The sequence below is a fragment of the Alosa alosa genome, chromosome 17 (assembly GCF_017589495.1).
Source record: "Alosa alosa isolate M-15738 ecotype Scorff River chromosome 17, AALO_Geno_1.1, whole genome shotgun sequence".
NCBI lineage: Eukaryota > Metazoa > Chordata > Actinopteri > Clupeiformes > Clupeidae > Alosa > Alosa alosa.
In genome coordinates this window covers 16,645,451-16,667,950 of record NC_063205.1, presented here as the reverse complement: position 1 = coordinate 16,667,950, position 22,500 = coordinate 16,645,451, and the positions used below count along the sequence as shown (strand labels likewise).

General features: G+C 43.8%; 1 protein-coding gene across 11 annotated transcripts in view; it reads right to left on the bottom strand.

The window, feature by feature from the left end:
- The window catches only part of ppfia2 (PTPRF interacting protein alpha 2), a 193,854-nt gene that overhangs the window by 17,354 nt on the left and 154,000 nt on the right, over positions 1–22,500 (bottom strand). For 5 of the 11 annotated variants that reach the window (XM_048267988.1, XM_048267993.1, XM_048267992.1 and 2 more), the window contains 16 exons: positions 19,774–19,884; positions 17,086–17,319; positions 15,709–15,855; positions 15,157–15,291; positions 13,020–13,103; positions 12,076–12,207; positions 11,515–11,577; positions 11,196–11,287; positions 10,523–10,661; positions 9,307–9,524; positions 6,541–6,781; positions 5,465–5,494; positions 5,106–5,233; positions 4,493–4,665; positions 3,563–3,653; positions 1,758–1,760 (listed from right to left, as the gene is read on the bottom strand). In XM_048267988.1, the coding sequence (XP_048123945.1) occupies positions 1,758–1,760; positions 3,563–3,653; positions 4,493–4,665; positions 5,106–5,233; positions 5,465–5,494; positions 6,541–6,781; positions 9,307–9,524; positions 10,523–10,661; positions 11,196–11,287; positions 11,515–11,577; positions 12,076–12,207; positions 13,020–13,103; positions 15,157–15,291; positions 15,709–15,855; positions 17,086–17,319; positions 19,774–19,884 (2,021 nt within the window). The remainder of the gene's footprint in view (positions 1–1,757; positions 1,761–3,562; positions 3,654–4,492; positions 4,666–5,105; positions 5,234–5,464; positions 5,495–6,540; positions 6,782–9,306; positions 9,525–10,522; positions 10,662–11,195; positions 11,288–11,514; positions 11,578–12,075; positions 12,208–13,019; positions 13,104–15,156; positions 15,292–15,708; positions 15,856–17,085; positions 17,320–19,773; positions 19,885–22,500) is intronic. The other 6 variants (XM_048267991.1, XM_048267997.1, XM_048267999.1 and 3 more) reach the window with 3 other exon arrangements.

Genomic DNA, 22,500 nt, shown 5'->3' with positions numbered 1-22,500 from the left:
ACGGGCAGGGACTGTACACGCTGCCTTCAGTGAGAACCGGGAGGTTATCTCCCAAACGAAGACTTCGCTCTCTTTCTCTCTGACCTAATCCAAAACAAAGCTTTAAGTGAAGTCTGAAGCTCCGCCACATGCTGTTGTCCAGATAAAGACAGAGTAATCCTGCTCTGTGAGATATTATGTAGGTGGCTTAAGTTACTCCCATTGTCGGTGAATTCAGGAGTCCCATAAGAGTTTCACAAGGTCATTCTGCTGGTGGTCAACTGCCACTGTTCAACGACTCACTTGAGAAAAGTCGAGAGTAAAGATGGCCACCACCAATCAGATGACACATGGTGAGACAGTATATCTGTCTGTTGCATTAATAAGTAGATCCCTAACTGGGTTTGAATCCCGAACCTGCTGTCGCAGCGTTGCTTTGGATAAAATCATCACTTTTCTTTAGTATGGAATAATGCACAGGTCATCTTTAGGAAACATACTGTGAATAGCTGTTGTCATGACAGCAGACTCATTAATATGCCTGTTTACTGCATATCATAATATTTTACATTTACATAAAGAGGACAGAGGGTAGTTCTGTGGTGTTGCAGAGAGATCTGTGAATCACCTTTGTCAGAGAGAGTCAGTGTGTGTGTGTGTGTAAATGTGTTTCTGCACATTGCACATTGCAGTGTGTGTATCTAATGGGTGTGTGTGTGTGTGTGTGTGTGTGTGTGTGTGTGCGCGTGTGTGTGCGTGTGTGTGCTAGTACAATAATTTATTCTACTTTGAGGACAACTTGAGGACAATCACTCCACATCCAGCGCACCAAGGCCATTCACTCCCACTGAGTCGGACACAATGCATGGCCAGATTACAGATGGACACTGTTGCTGTGATGCTGTTGAATGTATATGCGTGACGTTAGAGAGGCGACACCAGAGTCTCTCCTGCTCTTTCTCATGTGAGAGGGGAAGGGGGGTGGGGACAATATATGTTCAGGTCAGGTGCTACGGCAAGGCCAACAGATACTGAACATACATCCGCTAGTCAACGGGGAAGGAAATAGTTATGACAGAAAAAATATAAAAGGAAATACATAAATAAATCAATAAAAAAAAAAATGATAGCAGCCGTAATAGCAACAGTTTTTGACGATTGTCCATAACCAGGCTGGTGGAAGCTGGTTATTGTCGACAGATAACTGGTCATTGACACATACACACACAAATGCACACACACACTGTTTCTCTCTGTCCCACACACACACACACACACACACACACACAGTGAAAAGAGGAGAAGGTAAGACTTCAACATTCCAGTTTGTGGTGAGAAACAGGCTATTTGAAGGCACACACTCTTTCTCCAGATCATGGAGGTCTCCCCTATGGAACTGTTGGGAGAAACGACATTCAGACATGAATGCTGAGCAGTAGGAGGAAGAGGAAGTGAAGCGAAGGAGGAAGGAAGGAAGGAAGGAAGCTGACTGAGTGACAAAGGAAGTTGATTGATTGATTGACAGAGGAAGTTGATTGATTGAAAGAGTTGACAGGAAATGGTGCCGGATGATGCTTTGCTCCAGCAAGAGGGAGACACGCTTGTTCAGGAGGGAGATGTAAAGAGAGAGAGAGAGAGAGAGAGAGAGAGAGAGAGAGAGAGGGAGAGACAGACAGAGAGACAGACAGAGACAAGGACGGACGGACAAAAACGGAAAGACAGGTGGACATGGCACTGAGTGAGATAGATGTCCAGCAGTCGAACCAACACAAACTTACCCGCTTGTTATTGTCATATGATGGAGGAGGGAGAGGAGGTAGGAGAGAGATAGAAGGAGAGGGAGAGAGAAAGAAGGAGGGATAGGGAGAGAAAGATAGAGAGAGAGAGAAAGAAAGAGAGATCGATGGGAAACAAAAGCACACAACTGTTAAATAAAATCATAATCTACATTGTGCTATTGTTCTTTTTTGGCACTTAAAAACTGGCTAGTGTCAGGCACTCCAACAGAACAGTCAGACTATGGAGAGGGAGGGGCATCTTCTAGGCCATCCAATCACAGTCAGCCTTACAGACAACACAGAAGCAGTTCTACTCCATTCATCAATGCATGGTGAACAGCCAAGCTCAGAAATTGCACCTGACACACACATACATATACATCCACACACAAACCTACACACTCATAAACACACTGCCATACACACACATACACACACAAACACTCACACACATCTCTTTCCAATGAGCCAAACTCCAACAGTGCCAAATATACTCAGCAGCTTCCATAACACTATCATACTGCATGCAGGAAAGAAGTATGGACATACATACACACACAAGCACTAACCAAACACACACACACACACACACACACATACATACACATATGCAGACACATATAATAGAGAGTGAAGGATGAATGAAGAATATTCTCTGACATTAGAGCTCTCTACACAAACACACACACACACACACACAAACATTTAGACATACTAACATGCTCACTCACACGCGCACACAGAAACACACACACAAACACTGAAAGACAGAGTAGGACGAATTAACATTTTCTTAACACCACAGCCGTCAACAGATAGACAGGTAGTCATAGTAGATAGTACACAAGTCAATGGTACACAATGCAAGTCAGAGACTGAAGTTGAAAGAGAACAGCAAATACACTTAGAGAAAGAGAAGGAGACAGAAAGAGAGAGAGAGCAAAGGTGAAAGAAAGAGAACATTTCAGTTTTCCGCAAGCAAGTCAAACAACATGCTCTGCCAGAGGCATCAGCAGCATCCATCCCACGATGCAAAGAGAGTCTGACTGCTATACACACGTGCTGTACTGTGGAGAGGGGTCAGTGGAAAAAGCAGCTACCTTTCCCCTCTCAAACACACACACACACACACACACACACACATTCACAATACCTGATCATGACCTCTGTGTTGGGAAGTGAGTGGTTAGTTACATAAAAACATTAAATAAACAAATACACCAATACGTAAAGAAACACAAAACAAAAATAAAAACAAATCATAAGATGTATTCCTTTAGGGAAGACATTCACGTTTACAATTTGCATGGATCGTCACCCTCTGTGAAGACATGCTTGGGCAGTATGATCCCTGCAGAAGTGAGACTTAAGGCAGTGTGATTTGGTTACAAGGCACTGCGATGGATCAGGTATGCCTACTTTGTTATTTCCCTATTTGGTTTTTGCATCAGAAGAGGAAATGGGGTAGTGTGTGTGTGTGAGGAGGGGGCAAAAGAACAGAGCTGTAATTTGACAGCGAGCCTGTGCAGAGATTAATAGACTTGAAGTGAAATCTATACTTTCGGGGAGCTGGCAGCTTTAGTCGCCGCACTTTATGTTTTCCCCTGGCATTCATGCCTCCTCATTGATTTCTCAGGGCAAGATGTATTTTTAGATGTATTTGCACAGGCTCTGCATATAAAGACATCACTGAGGGTTTTGCTGGGTCTATACAGGGGGACTAAAGGGAGGGAATGAGAAGTCTGCTGGTCATGGGACCGTATTGTGTGTATGGGTGAATTGTTCCCTTGCTGTAGGATACTCACTTCTTTTTCAGCCGGCGGTCCTTCTCCGCTTGAGTGCCCAGTTTCCCCACGCCCATGTCCTGGCCAACCAATTCTGGGTCAGAAAAATTTCCTGTAAGCAAGCAGAGTGTCATCACTTTTACCTTTAGTGGAAATATCTCATTTTAAACCACGATCCTGGCTTTTGCCAAAAAACTTGGAGAAATGACAGCAACAAGCCAATCTGAGCAGCCCCTGAGGTATGGATACTGTTATATTACGATCATTTATCGACAGACAGACATCCATATTGTGCAGGCGCTGTAGGACCTGTGAGGCGGAGAGATATTGGCTGTGTGTGTGCTGCAGAATTGAGCCTAAATAAATTAAAGGTACACTATGCAGCTTCAGGTATTTTTGGTGACTGTAGAGCTCCCCCTAGAGTCGTGATATATTTATATTTTACTCTGCCGTTGTAAATAGCAAACTTCTCGTGACTTGGTACCCCTGTACACAATGAAAATGCTTTTGTTGTGGAGGCAAAGGATTAACAACAGACAAAAATGATCTCCGAAGAGCTATATCTACTGACAAGGTAATGTTTCACGTTTCTCTTTAGGTCAACTTTTCTTGAAGTTGCATGGCTGGTTCTCTCATTAGCAACTCACTACAGCTATGCTGTAAGGCTATGCTAAGTGAACGATTCCCCTATTAAAAGTTTGTTTACCATCAAAGTGGCTTCATAAAGGTTATATTAGGGTAAAAAATCTTGCATAGTGTACCTTTAACTGTCTGGGGAATGTCAGAACTTAAATTGCTATGAATTAGAATGTAAGTAGCTATGAATTAGAGAGAATGTAGCTAACATTCACAATATCTGTATCTGATTTATTGATCTGTCTAACCTGGTTGAATTGTATTAACACATTCATATAATAACCAGGGCATTGGGTGTGCAGTTGTGTGTGTCACCTTGTCCAGGGCCCATCATCTCCTTGCCCAGTTGACCCAGACGACCTTTCTCCTTCTTGCCGAAGAGGCGGCCGATGGAGGACTTGATGCCCTTCTTCTTGGGCTGCTTGTGGAGCGAGTCCTGACTGCTGGCTACGCTACTCAAGGCACTCGCGTCCGTCTCCAGAGCCAGGCTACATGCACACACATGCACACACACACACACACACACACGCACACACACACACGCCATAAAGACAAAAACACACACATAAACAACAAAAACACACATAAACAAGTGTGACACACACACACACACACACACACACACATGCACACATACATACTGAGGGTGAGATGCAAGAACCATACTGAGAGCCATCAGTCACAAACTTTCAGTTCTGTTTCACCATCTGTTCAGAGGCATCCCTGGCCTACTGACCCATAATTAAACACACGAGATGTAGAGATACTGTACATCAAATACACAATGCATTCCTGCCTTAAATATGGATGGCTTGTACAGACTGTGTGACTGATGTGTTCACATACCTGCTGTGTGTGTGTGTGTGTGTGTGTGTGTGTGTGTGTGTGTGTGTGTGTGTGTGTGTTGCTCCTTGTGGTATCGACTCACCGGGCGTCATTGTGCGAGGAAGCAGGTAAGGTGTGTGTCATGCGGACCTGGCGAGGCGTGGCGGGAGGGGACGTCTCACACCTGATGGTGGCCTTGTCCTCTCGTCCGTCCTCATCCACTGCTGCGATCTGGCAGGAAGGAATGGACAGTCCACAGTTTAGCTTAATTTACAATTTATAGATTATTTCTTACAGGGACCATGTACAAAATGCATTAATCATATAGAGGGAACATATGCTTTGTACTAGATTTAGCTACTAGCTAATTTCCATTTGCAGTCCCTGGATTAGGACAAAGCCGTCCGCTAAGTAAACATAAACACAAATATAAAGATCTTAATTTTAAGAGTGTGTACTCACCTTTCTCCTATGTTTCCTCAGGTCACTAGGCTGGAAAAAAAATATATTGCCATATTTTCATAAAACATTCTCTCAACAAACAATTTAATTCACAAAACAATACATTGTATTTGTGCATAAACTAGCCTTGAACCACCCTTAAAATGCATATAGCTTGAAATCTGACCAATTCTGAACTAGCTTGACAGTGTAAAAACGGAGGTAGCACTTGCTTTCTTCTCTTATTTTATGTTTTTGTTTGTCTGATTCAAAGCCTTAGTCAAAAAACACATGTGACTACTCTTTCATTTCCTCACCATGCGACTCTCTTCCCCCACTCATGAATAAACCGTCAGCAATCAATGCAGGGATTGAAACTAATAGTGACTGTTTTGTAAAAGAGCACACTCCCTGAGCCAACATTTATCAAGCAGATCAATAAAAACCAGAGCCCAAGAGGTCTGGAGGTCCACACCCACATAAGGGCCTCTGATTCTGGAAGAGAAGCCCTCCGCGGAGAGCCTCCGCCCAAAACTGGGAAAGAGAGAAAGAAGAGGAGGAGGAGGTCTAGGGGATCTTTTGAATATTGACATAAATATTCCTCAGTTCCTGGATGAGCCTTTATAACCCTCGTTTCACAAATACAGTGTTAATCTCTGCTATCAGGACATGATCTATTACATTACAGTAGCCTACATTCATTAAGATTAGTGGATGAGGAGGTAGAGAAACTGAGGGAATTACTGGCAGCCATTTTGGTTCAGCGGGGCGTTCGGGTGCCATAACCTTAATGAATGCACAACATGAAGGCTGTGGAGGACAGGACTGTGCCAATGCACTTTTGGTCCATGATGGAGAGTGAGAAGAAAAAGACTAAAAGAAAAACTGAAAGAAAGTAAGTACAAAAGAATGAAAGACAGACAGAAAGAAAGAAAGGGAATAAAAAGAAATAAAGTCAAAAGCGAGAAAGAAAAAAAGAGAGAGAGAGAAAGAAAGAAAGATGGAATGAGTGATACAGAAAAGCTAACAATCTGAGGTAACCACACAAACTCCAGTAGCCAGGCCCAGTAAGAGTGGCGCGAGCGTCACATGCGTACCAGTGTCATGACGCCCATGCGCTCCATGTCTCGGGCGGGCGAGCGAGGCGTGAGTTTGGGAGTGGAGTGTCCGCTGGGCGGGGATGAGCTGGCCAGGGACGAGGCGGTGGCCGAGGCGGTGATGGAGGTGCCGGGGTGGTGCACCCGTGCCAGGTTTAGGCCCTCCAGACTCACGCTGGCCACGCGGTTCTCAATCTCCTCCGCCCGCAACTCCGTAGACTCTTTCTCCTCCTGGATCAATCTGAGACAGACAGAGAGAGATAAAGAAAGAGAGAGAGAGAGGGAGAGAGAGACAGAAAGAGAGAGACAGAGTGACAGTATAGTATGAACTATAGTAAAGAACACTGTTAATAAGATAGGTAATCAGGCAGCATAAAAATGCCCTGAGACCTTTTTCAACTATGCAAAGTGCGGCCTTATCTTGTTTTAATTCAAAATGTAATTCAAGGACAGCAGATTTTTTGAGAGGGGAAGCCTGAAGGTCATATTACATCAGCCTCAGAGAGAGAGAGGCTAGTGTGGTATGCCATACTGTTATATAATATAAATTATTAGTAGTGAACAATATGAATTCAAGGACAAGGCCCCTTGAATAGACAGGTCGGTTAAAAATCATTTACACCAGTTTTATGTTATATTGGAAATATTCAAGTGCTAGTGACAAAATGAGCCCTTTGTCTTCTACGTCTGTGTCTTGTAACACTTAAAGAGTTTAGGACAACACAACAGTGACAAAATTGCACACATTCATCGCACCAGTGGACAAACACTATTGGCAAGATCAGTTACCAAGTGTTATGTACAATGACTAAAGTCATAGGCTATTTACAGGGTAAGGGGGAAACAGAGTGGGCCCAAAACAAAGCTCTTCCATTGCACGGTAGTGATGGGAATTATTGTACACTGCAGAGGCAACTGTACAGCCTTAGTATACGGTTCAATTGCCTACTACACCATGTGAAATCTGAGAATCCTTTAGGCCCTTGCAGTACAAATAAAGATGCATAATACGTCCATATCAAAAATATATGCTAACACTTTAATAACACTGCACTGCTTTAATAACACATTACACTGCTGAGAAAACATCTCTGCCTCAGCTTGTGTCACGATAATGGCATTTCCAAAAACAGCAGCATGATTCATGCTATGGAAACAACACCTACAAGTATGTCAAAAGAAAATCAACACATACCCTGACATTCTGTTTTAGCTTCACGACTCCAAAACCAACAGCCAAGAGCAAACAAACACCGATGACAGATACAAATACCCTAATTTTACCAATACATTAGAAATTGATCACACACAGACATCTTATAAAAACTCTAGATCATCAGCATTCATAAAACCAGTGAGATAGCAAACTAAAAGGCATGCAAAACAGTCAGCAAAGTTGTGCTGTGAAGGTTTTCTTCACTTATGCCTTGTGTCCCTCCCCGGAACACAGAACTCCATAGTGCATATCCTGGATGGCTGTGTGTTCACATGGCCATACGATCCAAATGAATTTAAGGTTGTTACCAATTCGCCTTATTCACCCGGCGGCCAGAACGAGGCTAAAGGGTACACTTGCCATTACACCTCCAGTCCAGCAGATGGTGGTGGTAATGCACTCCGTTTGCAAACTGCCAAAAAAAAAGTTCATTTAAAAAAGAAGAAGGGTTCACTGGCCTGGCCTTCATCAGTGAGTTTTTTTTTGGCAGTTTGCAAACGGAGTGCATTACCACCACCATCTGCTGGACTGGAGGTGTAATGGCAAGTGTACCCTTTAGCCTCGTTCTGGCCTCCGGGTGAATAAGGCGAATTAAACTAGTTGCTGAAAAGCATACCTTAAAAAGTGGCACATTGCTGCATAGTGTAGTATTTCTTCCATGATGGATCAAAATGAGTCAGTGGTCACGGCCATGACAAAGGAGATGTATCATGCCATGGACCAGACCTCTTGTGTCATGCTTTGCCAAAGCCTCAACATGTGAGATCTGTTCTCACACACACTTACAGGGAGTGTGTCTGCGTGTCTAAAGCCGAAGGTCCAGAGCCAAGACCATCTGGATGAGGGGGACTGGAGGAGACAATGAGTCACTGGGAGCGAACGCCAGAGATAATGCTGTCTACGTCTACAGATCTACGTGGTCATTTCAACCAACCACAAAGCTACACACAGTCTATTTTTAATATGTATAAATTTGTGCTGCTGACAGCTGTCATTTGTTGACCGCTGTGATAAAACTATACAGTACAAGGTAAGACGTTCAGCGTTCATCTTATATACATATACTTTGATATGTCGGCCATTACGATCTTCAGAGTATTGCAGCACAGCATTATCACAGACACTGTTCATCCTGAACCTCTGTCAGAACGGACCTGCATTACCTACAGAATATCCTTATATGGTCATACAGTACAGGTACTGTACGTGCACAGTTCTACTGTTACTGTGTACATGCAGTCAATTGTAATTTTGACAAACTCAAAATAAAGGCATTAAAGGAACACATTGGAATAATTTATATAAATGCCTCTTCAATGCCATATAGCGCTACAACAACAGTACCCAGTTAGTCATAAACTGACTAAAAGGGTTACAATCTTACCCAATCAACAATCAATGTTACATAGTGCAATATCAAACATTTCTGGGTGCACATTGGCAATGACAGAGCCTTCAGAGCCTTCCCCGTATTATATGTCAGTATGAAACCTTGAAACATTTATTGCGGTAATTTTGTGTTTTTTTTTTAATGTCAGTGTCAGACTGACCGGATCTCTTTGTTGATGGCATCCAGCTGCTCCTGCAGCATCATGGCGAGGGTTTGGGCATCGGAGTGACCTCCGGGCGACAGCAGGTCCATGGAGCTGAAGAGGGTCTCTCGGTCGTCGTCATCGATATCCGACATCTCCGTGTCACTCTCGAACGGGTGGCCGCCCAAAATGCCCAGCTGCTGCGAACGCCACTCTTGCTCGCCCAGAGACTTTGCCTGACGACGGGGAGAAGAGAGGATAGAAATACAGAACGATGAGAAGGCAGACAGACAGAAAAATCCCTTCTGGGAAATAGTCAGGGAAAATATATTCTGGCTGTGAAGGAAGAATTTAGAGGATGCAATTTGTGTGAATATACTACATGACCAATTTTCTTATTCCAGAGGGTTAGATATGCTGGAGAAAAAAAAACCTTTTACAAAGTTTTAGGTCACTCACAAGCAAGAATAAAGGGACATTGCACAATTACAGGGTACAATCTTGGCTTAAGTGCTACAATACAACATTTCCAAACATACACTAATGGAAGATGTTTATACATGGTAAAAGCAGGGACTGAAAATTAAATGGTAGTGGTGGAGGCAAAGTACTACAGTACAATCAATATTATGAATGTTTTAGCCTTGGAAGAGGGTGGGAAGAGCAAAGAGAGAGTAGGAGGAGGGGGAGAGGGCAAGAGTGGAGAGAGAGCAAATGACAGGAAATAAGAGAAATCGGAGAGATCGGAAGGAAGAAAGGGAGAAAAGGCAGAGCAAAGGAAAACACAGAAGATGAAAGGAGACAATCCTTTCATCAATCTAGCAAAGAAGAAAACCTCTAACTTCCCAGAATGATCAGAAATGCATTATACTAAATGTCTGTGTGGTCTGTGTATCTGAATGCAGTAATGTAGAAATTCAGCTTTGTCCTCTATTTTCAGGCTTGTTTGATAAAATGCAACATTTGTGGTAACTGTCCATTAGTCTCATTTTGCATAGTCTGTCCTGCAATTTCTTTTGGAGATACATAAAGTATTCTTTCTCTCTCTCTACCTTTTTTATACATCTGAGTATTTTGCCGATTCTTTGCCGATTGAAATGAAGTAGAATCTCTCTCTCTCTCTCTCTGGGAACTATCTTGATTTAAATATCTAGACTCTACAGAATATTCTTCAGAATAAGAAACCCTTCACATGCAAGTGCAGCGGCCTGTTCCTCCAGAGAGAGGACCTCACCTTTTGCTCGTCGCGCCGCAGCCCCAGGCGACCCCGGCGCGGCCTGCGGATGACCTTTGCTGACCTGTAGTGATCCGACTGCGTCTCCGCCAGAGAGCCCAGCGAGAAGCGCAGCTCTGCCGATGTGTCCAGATGAGATCTGGGACAAGACCGAGAGATGGAGAGACAGAGAGAAAGAGAGAGAGAAGGAAAAGGAGGAGAGAGTAAGAGCGAGAGAACAAGACAGAAAGAGAACAAGACAGAAAGAGAAACGACGAGTAAAGAATGACAAACAATGCCAATGAAAACAATCAAATGTAAAGTGGGAAGGGGCTGATATTTCAACTAGCAACAGATGGACTCAGTGATATTCAGACAAAGCTGATAAATAAAAGTATTGAATAATGCAGCTGCTCTGGTCAGATTTCATCAACATTCTAACTCAACTCATGCCGAACTTATGACATAAACAATACAAATGTTCCCACATGGACTGCTAGGGTAAGTGGTCGTTGGCTGCACTCTCTCTGCCTCTTCAATTCTTCATCACTCATTCTTTCTTTTTTTTTCTCTTTTTGTCTCTCCTCTCTGTTTTCCTTCCTTTTTCTTCTTCTTTATCTCTCTCTCTCCTTTTCTCTCTGTTTTTCTGTCCTCTTTCTTTCTGCCCTTCCATCTTTTCGTCTTTGTCTCTCACCGTGACAGGGTTGGTTCTGTGAGGGACCCAGCCCGCTGTCTGAACTGGTCCAGCTCGGAGCGCAGCTTGTCGATCTCCTCTGCCAGGTGAGACTGGAACAAACATGATGTTATAAAAACAACTCTCTACATGTAGCTCTCTAAGCATTCCCAGCTGGCTCGCAATGTTAATTTGGGCCATGTTTGTCTTCATCCCCTCCAATAGCAAGGCCAATAAATCAGTAACAAATCACACAAATCAATATGACATTTTGTTAAAAATAATAATAAATGTGGGATCACCACAATGTTTCCTCCATGCCTGTGTTTGCCAAACTTACTTTTTCATGGATGGAGTCTTCCAGCTGTTTCCGGTAGCTCTCCGAGTCCTGTATCAAAACGTTCTGAGCGGTGCGGGGAAAAACATATTAGACCATTCAAATAGATAAAAACATAGTCTAGGGGCCCTATGTAAATCTATTATTGGCTTTATTGCTTTATTTGTTTTATAGAAATACCAGCTTGTATCCCAACTCACCTGATTCCCTTTTTTTAGTTGTTTGTCTATGTTTCTGTCTATGTTTCTGTGTATTGGATCAATGGAGCATACTCTATGTTGAATGTTAAAAGTGCCGTTCTTTGATTTGTCTCGCACACAGCCACTGCATTATTTCATTGAACTGCTAACGTGCTAATACAGTAAGTGATACTACAAGAGAGCCAGGCCATCTGGTTAGCATGCAATGATTTGCATACAAACTTCAGTAGACACCTGGGCAACACAGAGCATAAGTGTTTTTGACATTATGTCCAGATAGTTGTTTCTTCACATATTTCTAGGTAATTTTAAAATGTTTTAAACTGAAGGACCTTTGACTAAATGTAGCTGAATAAGGACCCACCTTCTCCTCCAGGGCAGCCATCCTCTCCTTCAGGTGCAGCTGCAGCCTCTCGTTGGATTCGGTGAGGAGCCGGTCCACCGTGTCTGACAGACGTTTGTTGTGTTCTTCGTTCATCTTTTCTCTCTGACGAGCCTGAGGGGACACACACACACACACACACACACACACACACACACACACACACACACACACACACACACACACACACACACACACACAAACAGCTTCTGTGAAACACTGACAGGACACTAACAGTCATTATGTCCTATGTACTTCATGTATGATGGCCTATGTACCATGTCGAATGAATAAAAAACATACATTTGTTTACATTTCTGTGACATGCCGATCAGACACACTCAACGTCCTGCTACGCCTGCTCTCTACAGGTATGTCCTGTTTGTGTTCTCCCCCATACTTCAGGTGTGCTCTCAAAATTCATTCATTTTGAATGCACTATGTACAATCTGCCTCTAACTTAGATAAAATGTGCAAGTCACACAATAATAAAGTCAAAGTTGACTAGTATTTAAGAGACACTGTTTTAACACTAGAACACTATCAGAATGCCCTCAAACTAATCCAGCAACTGCTTCTGAGACACATCTCTCATGCATGAGTTCAGACAGTGCACTCTGATTCCACATGGTGTGTCTGGATTAATGGATGTTTCATAAGAGTGCATGTGTTTAAGGATGTGTAAATGTGTACTCAACTGAGTCTGCGTATGTACTTTAGAAACGTGTGTGTGAGTGTGTGTGTGTGTGTGTGTGTGAGTGTGTGAGTGTCTTTGTGAATGTGTGTATGCATGCACACGCTTTGCTCAGGCCATGTATCAAAAGGGGACATGGATGAACTATTCTTGCACTCTGGAGAGGAACTTTATGAGTGTTTGTGTGTGTGTGTGTGTGTGTGTGTGTGTGTGAGTCCTAAGGGAGACCCACTCTCAGCAGCTCCTGGTTCTTCTCCTCCAGCTGACCCTCCAGGTGCCTCATCCTCTCCTCTATGCTGTCGTGGCGCTCCTCCGCCTGGAAACGAGGGAAAGAGAAATGAGAGAGAGAGAGAGAGAGAACAAGAGGCAGTGGGAAATAGAAAAGTAAGAAGTGTAAGGACAGAGACAAAGTGGGGGAGAGAAACAAAGAATGAAGAAAATTAGGAAAAGAGAAGAGGCAGTTGTACTCTGTGTCCAAATGCTATAACAAACAATAGATTTAATACACTTGTTTCAAGTGCAAACAAAGAAAAACATGGCTTGTGCAATATCCCAACAACAGATGCTGTTTACACTTGAAACAACTGCAATAAGTACATTTTCTTTCTATGTTTCCTCTTTCACCAAGAAATGAGAAAAATCTCAGCCTGCTACTCTTGGCCAATCTATAAGAGAAGCAAACACTATACATACATTATGCAGCACATCCATTATTATTGCTGGCTCAAATTGAAAAAAAAAAAAAACACTTGCATACATGTAATTAGTTTAAATGCATTTCATGTGTCCCGAAATCTCATCAGCAATTGGCATCTATTGACAGCTGTGAGTCAGTATTCCATGTACTTTTGCAATGTTCAGCCAAGCATTGAAAATGGAAAGCTATGAATCAAAGAGCTAATTTGTCAGTATAGGCAGATAGGGAGAGACAGCATTTAGCAGCTAGCAGGTAGTCCAGAAGCAGAGGGAAAAACAGCTGGTTGTGATCAACAGCCAAGTCAGTTATTGCGCCTCAAGAAAGTCCACTATTAGCACTGGGGAAATAGAAAATGAAGACCCACAGCCGGATGGAGTAACATCTGCTGAATGCTTGAACCCAGAGACCAACAGGAAAGATCAAGTTGATTGAAAGAAAGAGGCAGCCATTGAACAGCACGGTGGAGGAGATTTGAGGGAGATAAAGCTCTATTTCTGTGTTGGTGTGAGACACCAGCTTTCTTGTGAGTCTACCTTCCTAAGGGTGGCGGTCATGTCCTGGAGTTTAGCTTCCATATCAGACTAACAGAGTCCCATAGAGAGAGAGGGGGAGGGCATATTACATATGAAAAACATGAGTTAATGACACAGGAAGAACACATAGGCATTTACAACAGTGATGGAGTTGGTAAGTGAATTATACTGTAGGAGTTCAGTGCTTCTGGTCTCATTTGAAGTGAGGAATAATGTATGGGTCTGATAACGACATGGTATGGCAGTGAATAATGTATGTTCAAAAAGCCCTAATGCTGTGTGTTGTTTAAACATCTGGTGTTCAGATCCGATGTGGGATCAGTGATTTGGCTTTCACGAGCCAGTGAGAATACGGTGCATTTTCCATTGTTTCACATGCTTGGCTTTTTTTAAGCAGTTCAGTGAGTTGGAGTCGGCACAGGCCAGCGCCAGAGAGAGTGACGTGAGAGACTTGCCACGAGTCAGAGTAAACACACACACACACACAGCTCCTCAGCTGAACCGACCGACTTCACTTGGCTGGGGATTCCCCCAGAGGACAGGTCAGCTGGCTACAGATGACCAGACTCCAGCCAGTAGGATTGTGTATGTGTGTGTGTGTATGTGTGTGTGTGTTTACGAGACTGAGGACGAGTACAGCTGTAGCAAGTCCAAATGTCCTTAAAGCAGAGACTAGCCAGTGTGTGATTGTGTTTGTATGTATGTGTGTGCGTATGTGGTTGTGTATCTGTGTGTGTGTGTTTGTGAGACAGGTGCAGCTAAAAAAGCACAGCTAATATGAATCCCAAAGTCAGGCAGGGGTGCTTAGACCAAAACTGCTCAGACAGGAGACCAAGTGTCACAGACGATAATATCACGGATAATAAAGAAGATTTGTGCTTTTAATGTGTTTGTGACTGTGTGTGTGTGTGTGTGTGTGTGTTTCTGTGTGCATTCATGTGTGTGTGTGTGTGTGTGAGAGAGAGAGAGCAATTACTATTTTATGTTTGTGATTCAGTGTGTACATTTCGTTGTGTGTGCATGTACTTGCATGTGTGTGTGTGTGTGTGTGTGTGTGTGTGTGTGTGTGTGTGTGTGTGTGTGTGTGTGTGTATGTGTGTGTGTGTGTATGTATGTTTGAGTGTGTGTGTGTGTGTTACCTTTGTGAGTGCAGCTATCCTCTGTGCGAGTTCAGCCTCCACCTCAGGTAGTGTCTCTGCTTTCCTTATGGTCTGTTGCAGCTTCTGTTCCGCAAGCTCCAGACGTTCCTGCAGCTGTCTGTTCTTCTCCTCCATCTAAACACAACACACACACACACACACACACACACAATACCCAGGATGTTTGTGGTGTGTTATTATTTCAGAAACACACACACACTTGCCCTCTCTGCTTGTTGTAAGGCCTTATCACAGGACAAGTCACGATGTTCTCTCATATGAAAACAACCATCAAAGATAAATATCCTGAACTTAATTTTTACAGAGAGGAGAGCATAAGAGGTTTGCAACAAAGCCTGCCATTTCCAAATCATTGCCCTTTAAAGAAGATACGTCTTCAATCGAAAACACACTCATGCAACCACCAATTACAGCCGATCAAAACATCAGAGATGAAGAGACTTCTTCCTCTGAGTCACAATGCTGTTTATGACATTTTGGAAAATTCTAGAACTTTTTGTCCGCAGGAGGCTTAACCAATGGGGCGCTAACCTGTCTGAGGAAAGCCTCCTTATTGGCCAGCTCGTTCTCCAGCTTGTCGCTGATGTCGTGGAGGGAGGTGGACTCGCGCTGGGCACTCAGGTAGCGCTTCTCCAGCGTGACGATGCGCTCCTCCATGTCCTCTTTCTGACACATCGCCTGTGCAAAGACAAACACACAGACACACACACACACACACACACACACACACACCACACCACACCACAGATACCACACAGACACAGATGCACCCATACACACACACTCACATACATACAAACATGCATGCAAACATACAGTTAACAAACAGAAAGTTAATGACTTAACAGATTGACCCATTTGTTGCATTAAAAAGCACATAAGTAAAAGCACACTAAATACATGAAGTACACTTACAGTCAACTGAAATTAGTGTCTCCTTTTGTACTCATTGAATTACAGTACTTATAGATTATAGATATCTATATTTTGCATTTATACTTATAGATAAGTGATGTTCTTGAGCATGTACTATAGAGGGCGTGTGTGATGAAGGGGTCGTGTGCAGACGGAGGCCCAGGTGTCCTGCACCTGGCCAGCCAGCCAGGGGGGCGATCGGCTGGGTAGAAGGCCCCCCGCTGTGAGCCTCCACTGGGCTGGAGTCTGACAGCAGCTGGGTCTAGTTCCATGCTGGAGCCATGCTGGGTGACTGACTCTGCCTCATGTCAGCACTGCATGGCCACCTATGATCAGATACACCAGCACAGACTGGGATCTGAAACCACACCTACAGCTAAACTACTATTTCCTTACAGTAATATAGTACTTGATGCATTAGGTTCAATGTAACATACTGTTACATTAGCGTGTTTAATACATACTTTTGTTTGAGTGTGCAGTACTTAAGTTTACACTCTCTCTCCTATAGTTTCTGACTCAACTCAACAGTCATGTGTTACCGTGAACCCATCTGTAAATGAGTTGTTTCAACTCTTTTATTTTGTAATGTATCCATCTGACACCCTTATCCAGGGGGACTTAACAGAAAACCAATTCTCCCTGGAGGAAGCACCTTGAGCAAGGGCACATCAGTGCCAACTGGGAAACAAACCAACAACATTCTGGCCCTCAACTAGGAAGCCCTAGTTTCCTAACCACTACACCAGCATGGAGAGTATGCATATATATATATATATATATGCATATATATGTATATATGTTCAAGGATGCATGTATGTGTGTGTGATCTTGGACTTGTATATATATATATATATATAAATGTATATATGTTCAACAATGCATGTATGTGTGCATGTGTGTGTGAGAGATCTTGGACTTGAGATCATGTAGAGCTTGTCTACATGTCCTCTGTCACATGAGCCCCACACACACACTGTGCGTTTGTCCCACCTGTCTGCTCACCTCCTTGATGTCGCGCTGGTACTTGTTGCACATCTCCTCGGACTTGATGAGGTCCTTGCGGGCGGTCTCCAGCTCCTGCTCCACCTCGGAGACGCGCGACGACAGTGAGGACATGCGGTCCTTCATCTGGGCCAGCTCGTAGTTCTGCTTCTCCAGCAGCTCCTGCAGTTCCACCACCTGGCCTGCCTCGTCCGCCGACTCCATCGAGCCATTGGACAGACGCTGTGGGGCACACACACACAAACACACACACACACACACACACACACACACACACACACACACACAAACACACACACACACACACACACAGACAGAGAGAGAATAATTATTATCATTATTATTATTATAATCTATGCATTTCTCTATACATGCTTTATCAATGCAAAGACCCTTGTGGTGTTATTATTTTTGTTGATATATAATTATGTCTATACATGCTTTAACATTAAGATCCTGTGACATTGAAAACTTTGGCTTTTTTAGATATAAATAAAGTATATTTTTGTAGCCCACAGTGTGCCGACCTTCTCTCTCTATCTCTCTATACATGCTTTAACAACACCAGAACTTTGTGCCATATCAATAAACTTTTGAAATCGAATAAAATTTCAAGACCCACCCTAACTCACACAGAAAATAATTCTAAAATATTACATCCCTGCAGCCTTATACACTTCATCAATCTAAAGACTGCCTTAACAATAGCTAACAGCGCAGCTGTTAAAGGGCCTGTAGCTCTTAAAGTGGATGTGTGCAGACATTAGCTGAGATATAAAGCCGTGGTGGAGCTGGGGGATCCACTTCTTGTAAATCCTGCCCATGGAGAGTTGTAGCGTGTTGGGCTGAGGCCGTGATTCAGATCCCCCTCATGGAGGCGGCTAGACGGGCGTGTTTACCCCACAGTAAATTTAAACGCTCAAGGCTCGGGCGCAGCCAAATTTAATTTAGGAGAGCCCTTGAGTGCGCACACACGCTCTCTCTCTCTCTCAGCCAGGATGATAAACTCACTTCATAAAGAACAAGACCAGCAGCTTCAAAAACACAACACTATGTTTTTGTGCTGTGTAGATGCTTACATGTGTGTGACTGCAGATGTATCCTTTATTGGTGTGTGTGTGTGTGTGTGTGTGTGTGTGTGTGTGTGTGTGTGTGTGTGTGTGTGTGTGTGTGTGTGTGTGTGTGTGTGTGTGCGTGCATGCGTGTTTATGTTTGTGGAGGTGAACCTCTGTATGACTGTGTGTATGTGTGTGTGTGTGTGTGTGTGTGTGTGTGTGTGTGTGTGTGTGTGTGTGTGTGTGTGTGTGTGTGTGTGTGTGTGAGAGTGTGTGTGTTTGTGTGTGTGCCAGCTGCTCATCCACAGCCATCCATTTGTGTGTGCTTGGTCTAATTAGGCCCCTCTACTCTTTGATCAGAGATTCAGCAGACCCTGGCCCTGCGTCACTAAATTAGCCACATCAGTCACACACACACACACACACACACACACACACACACACACACACACACACACACACACACACACACACACACACAGACAGACACAGACAGACACACACACACATACGCAATCACAACACAGAGTCACACACCAATCCTTTCATTCAATGCATGCAGTCACTCACAAACACAAACACCCACACAAACACGCAACAAGCAACACAAGAGACACGCAAAAGACATACACACACACACACATGCAAGCACCTATCAATGCATGCACACACACACACTAACTCACACAGCAAACTCTCTGTATTATTTCTAAACTTTTCTAATGTCCATCACCCCCTCCTCTCGGCTGTTACTTTCACTGCCAGACCGACAGACAGCTCTTGGCCTCAGTGGCTGCACCAACATCCTAAACAGCCACTCACACAGCCAACACTTGCGCTCTCTAAAAGATGATTGCCTTGGTCTGCCTCGGAGAGTGAGCAGAGATTCGTTTGGGTCGGGCCAATAAAGGAGTTGTCTTTGGACCCCAGAGAGACAGAGAGAGAGAAAAAGAGAGAGAGAGAGAGAGAGAGAGAGAGAGAGAGAGAGAGAGAGAGAGAGAGAGAGAGAGAGGGAAGGGCTTGGCACATCATCACATACCGACTGTCTGGTTAATCAAACTTTCAATGTGGCTGAATTGAGGCAGTTGAGTCTGGACTTTTTGGGGTAATTTGCTGAGGATCAAACACAATGCATCACTCCTGACAAGGCAGAAAGGGACACACTAAAGTGAAATAATTGCAGCTCATTAGACTTCAGGTGCTTGTTTGGTTTTGTGCTTGGTTGAGTGCCTGTGTCTGGGCTCTGTTTAGAGTAGTTTACGCCATGGGGAGCAGGATTTAGTATGTGGGGATATATTGCTGTTTTGTGTGCTCTGCGGCAATCGGTTTAAATGGTGGGTAATGTCGGTGACAAACTGCAGACAAAATGCAATTTCAAACTGCAATCGATTTGAATTTTGTGAACTAAGGAGGATGGTACCCCAACACAGACACAGATCAGGAACTTATATAACCGAGAAGAGACCAACCAACATACATGTACACTTACAGTACATACCTACATACCTACCTAAATACATACATAAACCGACAGACAGATAGACAGTACAGGCGGGCATAACGACATACAGAGAGACAGACAGACAGACAGACAGACATCTTCCATGCCTGGTTTACCCACCTTGCCATGCACCTTCTGCCCAGCATCTGTGCCCTCCAGCAGGTCCTCTCCACCATCTCCTGATGCCACCTTCCTCTGGATGTGGGCATTCTGCTCCCGTAAGGCTACGATCTGTGGACCAATGACAATCAAGCCACAGACAACATCAGTCTATCATAACAGTTGGCTATTACCAAACAGCATTACATCATCTGCTCTCTCACAGCTGGGTATGGCTAGGGGGGGAATGCCATGCCAAGCAGGAAACAAACAATCAAACGACCTCATCCAACCCGCTTAAACTTTTCCTCCTTGCTCAAAATATTTACCGGAGTTTCGTATACCTCCTACAAAAAAAGGTTATTTCCTCCGCTTCAACTTAAACAACTTACAGGAGCTCTCGTTATGCCTTCATGGTCTTTGGACTGCTGCTAATATGAAATCTGCGCACAGGAACCAAGATGATTACTATTATTATGCTGAAACTGAAAAGCATCACCCTCCCATTCCCCACCACTCCAACTCTCTCTCTCTTTCCCTCTTTCCTATCTCTCTCTTTCTCTCTCTCTCTCTCTCTCATTCCTTTGTCACCTGGAGCGTGCGGCAAACAGTTCTAATCCGGTTGCCAGCGGTAACAGATGACAACAGTAATTAGGCCTGTCGTGAGCAATGACACGTGATTATCGCTGCAGGCAGGACGAGGCGAGAGATGCCTCTTTGTTTTTCTCTTTTTTTCCCGAGAGAGAGAGAAAGAGAAAGAGAGAGACTGAATAATCGGCTAAGCTGCGGTCACTATTCTTAGACAACGCAGGTTGTGTTTTTCCTCCTCCTCTCTCTCTCTCTCTCTCTTCTGACATTCTTTCTTGAAGAAATCTCAGCGAGCTGGTGATTTTGCCTGCTGTGATCAAACACCAGTCGCTTCATTACTGTCTAATTGAGTTTTGTTTGGAAGTAGTTTCTCATCAGGATAGTGAAGGGGGGAAAAGTTCTCCTTTTCCTCAGCATCCAACTTGTGGGAGATACAGACTAAATTAGTTTCATTAGAAATAGCTTCTAACATTTTACTACAGCAAACAGCAAAAGTGACAAACACAAACACACACGCACACAGAGACACACACACACCAAGTATTTTGTGCATGGCTTTTCATGAGGAGTTGAGATTTTATTTATACCACTTCTTCCAGAGCTGCATGGCATGTCTAAATCGTCAGTGTCTAAAATAAGCCTTTACCTGCTTTGGAGGACTGTCTCTTCCATCCTGCCAAGTTTAATAATAGTTCTGAGCGAAACGGTGTTCCCGGGAATACCATCTTAATTATAACCCAGAACGCCTGCCAAAGACAACTTCTGACAAGCTCCTGCAATCTGGTCTAGCATGCCTCAAACATTAGACTCTCTTTCTCTTTCCCTCTCTCTCTCTCTCACACACACATACTGTACACATACACACACACAGACACACACACACACACACACAGACACACAAACACACACACACACACACACACACACACACACACACACACACACACACACACACACAGATGAACACACACAAACACACACACACACACACACACACACACACGCTATCTTTCTCAAACATTCATACAGACACCACAGAAACACAAATATAGACACAAACACACACACACACACACACGCACACCCACCGACACACAGACAGATGATATCTCTCTGAAACACACACACACACAGATGCTATGTCTCTCTCACACACGCATAAAGTTCCTGATGAAAGTGAATTGGATTTGTGGCTGTGGAGACGCTGGCATGAATTCCACATCTGCCGGCTTTAAAGCGAGACACAGACACGGTGCGCTCCTCTCCGCTCGTCTCCCTGGCCACAGTTAGGAGATGAAGCAAAAGTGTGGCGTGTAATGGTGTGATTAGAACACAATGACAGCATCCGCCAGCGCCCTCAACCATCAGGACCGTCTAGGCGTGGAGGGGATTTCCCTCCGATTTCTGTGCCATACCGCTGGAGGGTTTACTCAACTCCGCCGGGACATCAATATCATGATTTTAATGGCCGATCAGACAGAGGGAGAGGTGTGTGTGTGTGTGTGTGTGTGTGTGTGTGTGTGTGTGTGTGTGTGTGTGTGTGTGTGTGTGTGTGAGTGTGTGTCGGTATGCAACACAAAAGCAGATTCATCTTTGTAGCTACAGAATGAATTTCCCCTTGAGGATCAATAAAGTATCTATCTATCTATCTATCTATCTATGAGCGGGTGTGACAAATGGCTACTGTGCTAGCACACACACACACACACACACACACACCAGTGAGTGACAGCAAAAGAGTGGAGGACGGACCTGCATAGATTAACCACAGCCTTGCTACTGTCTGCCAGACACTCACTATCTTCCACGCCTATTAAAACTATAAAAGAAGTCATTAGGCTTTAAGGCCTCATTTATTTTGCTGTTGAGATAAATGTCTGTCATTTGAGGAAAAGAAAAATCTCAGGAAGACTGTAAAGATGTACTTTTCGGATGGATGATAGCTGTAATAAAAGCAGAAGCTCGATGGGGGGTAAAAAAACCCTGTCTGTCCTGGGCCCTTTTATCAGACTCCAAAATCTCAACATGGTCTGTACCAACCAATCAGGAGACATCAAAAGTGATGAGCACAGCTACCGGCCAATTATTTTGTGCATTCTCTGTGCACTGAAGGGAGTAGAGGGACGCCTAAAGAGGCTTTGTTTGTCTATGGTTAACATG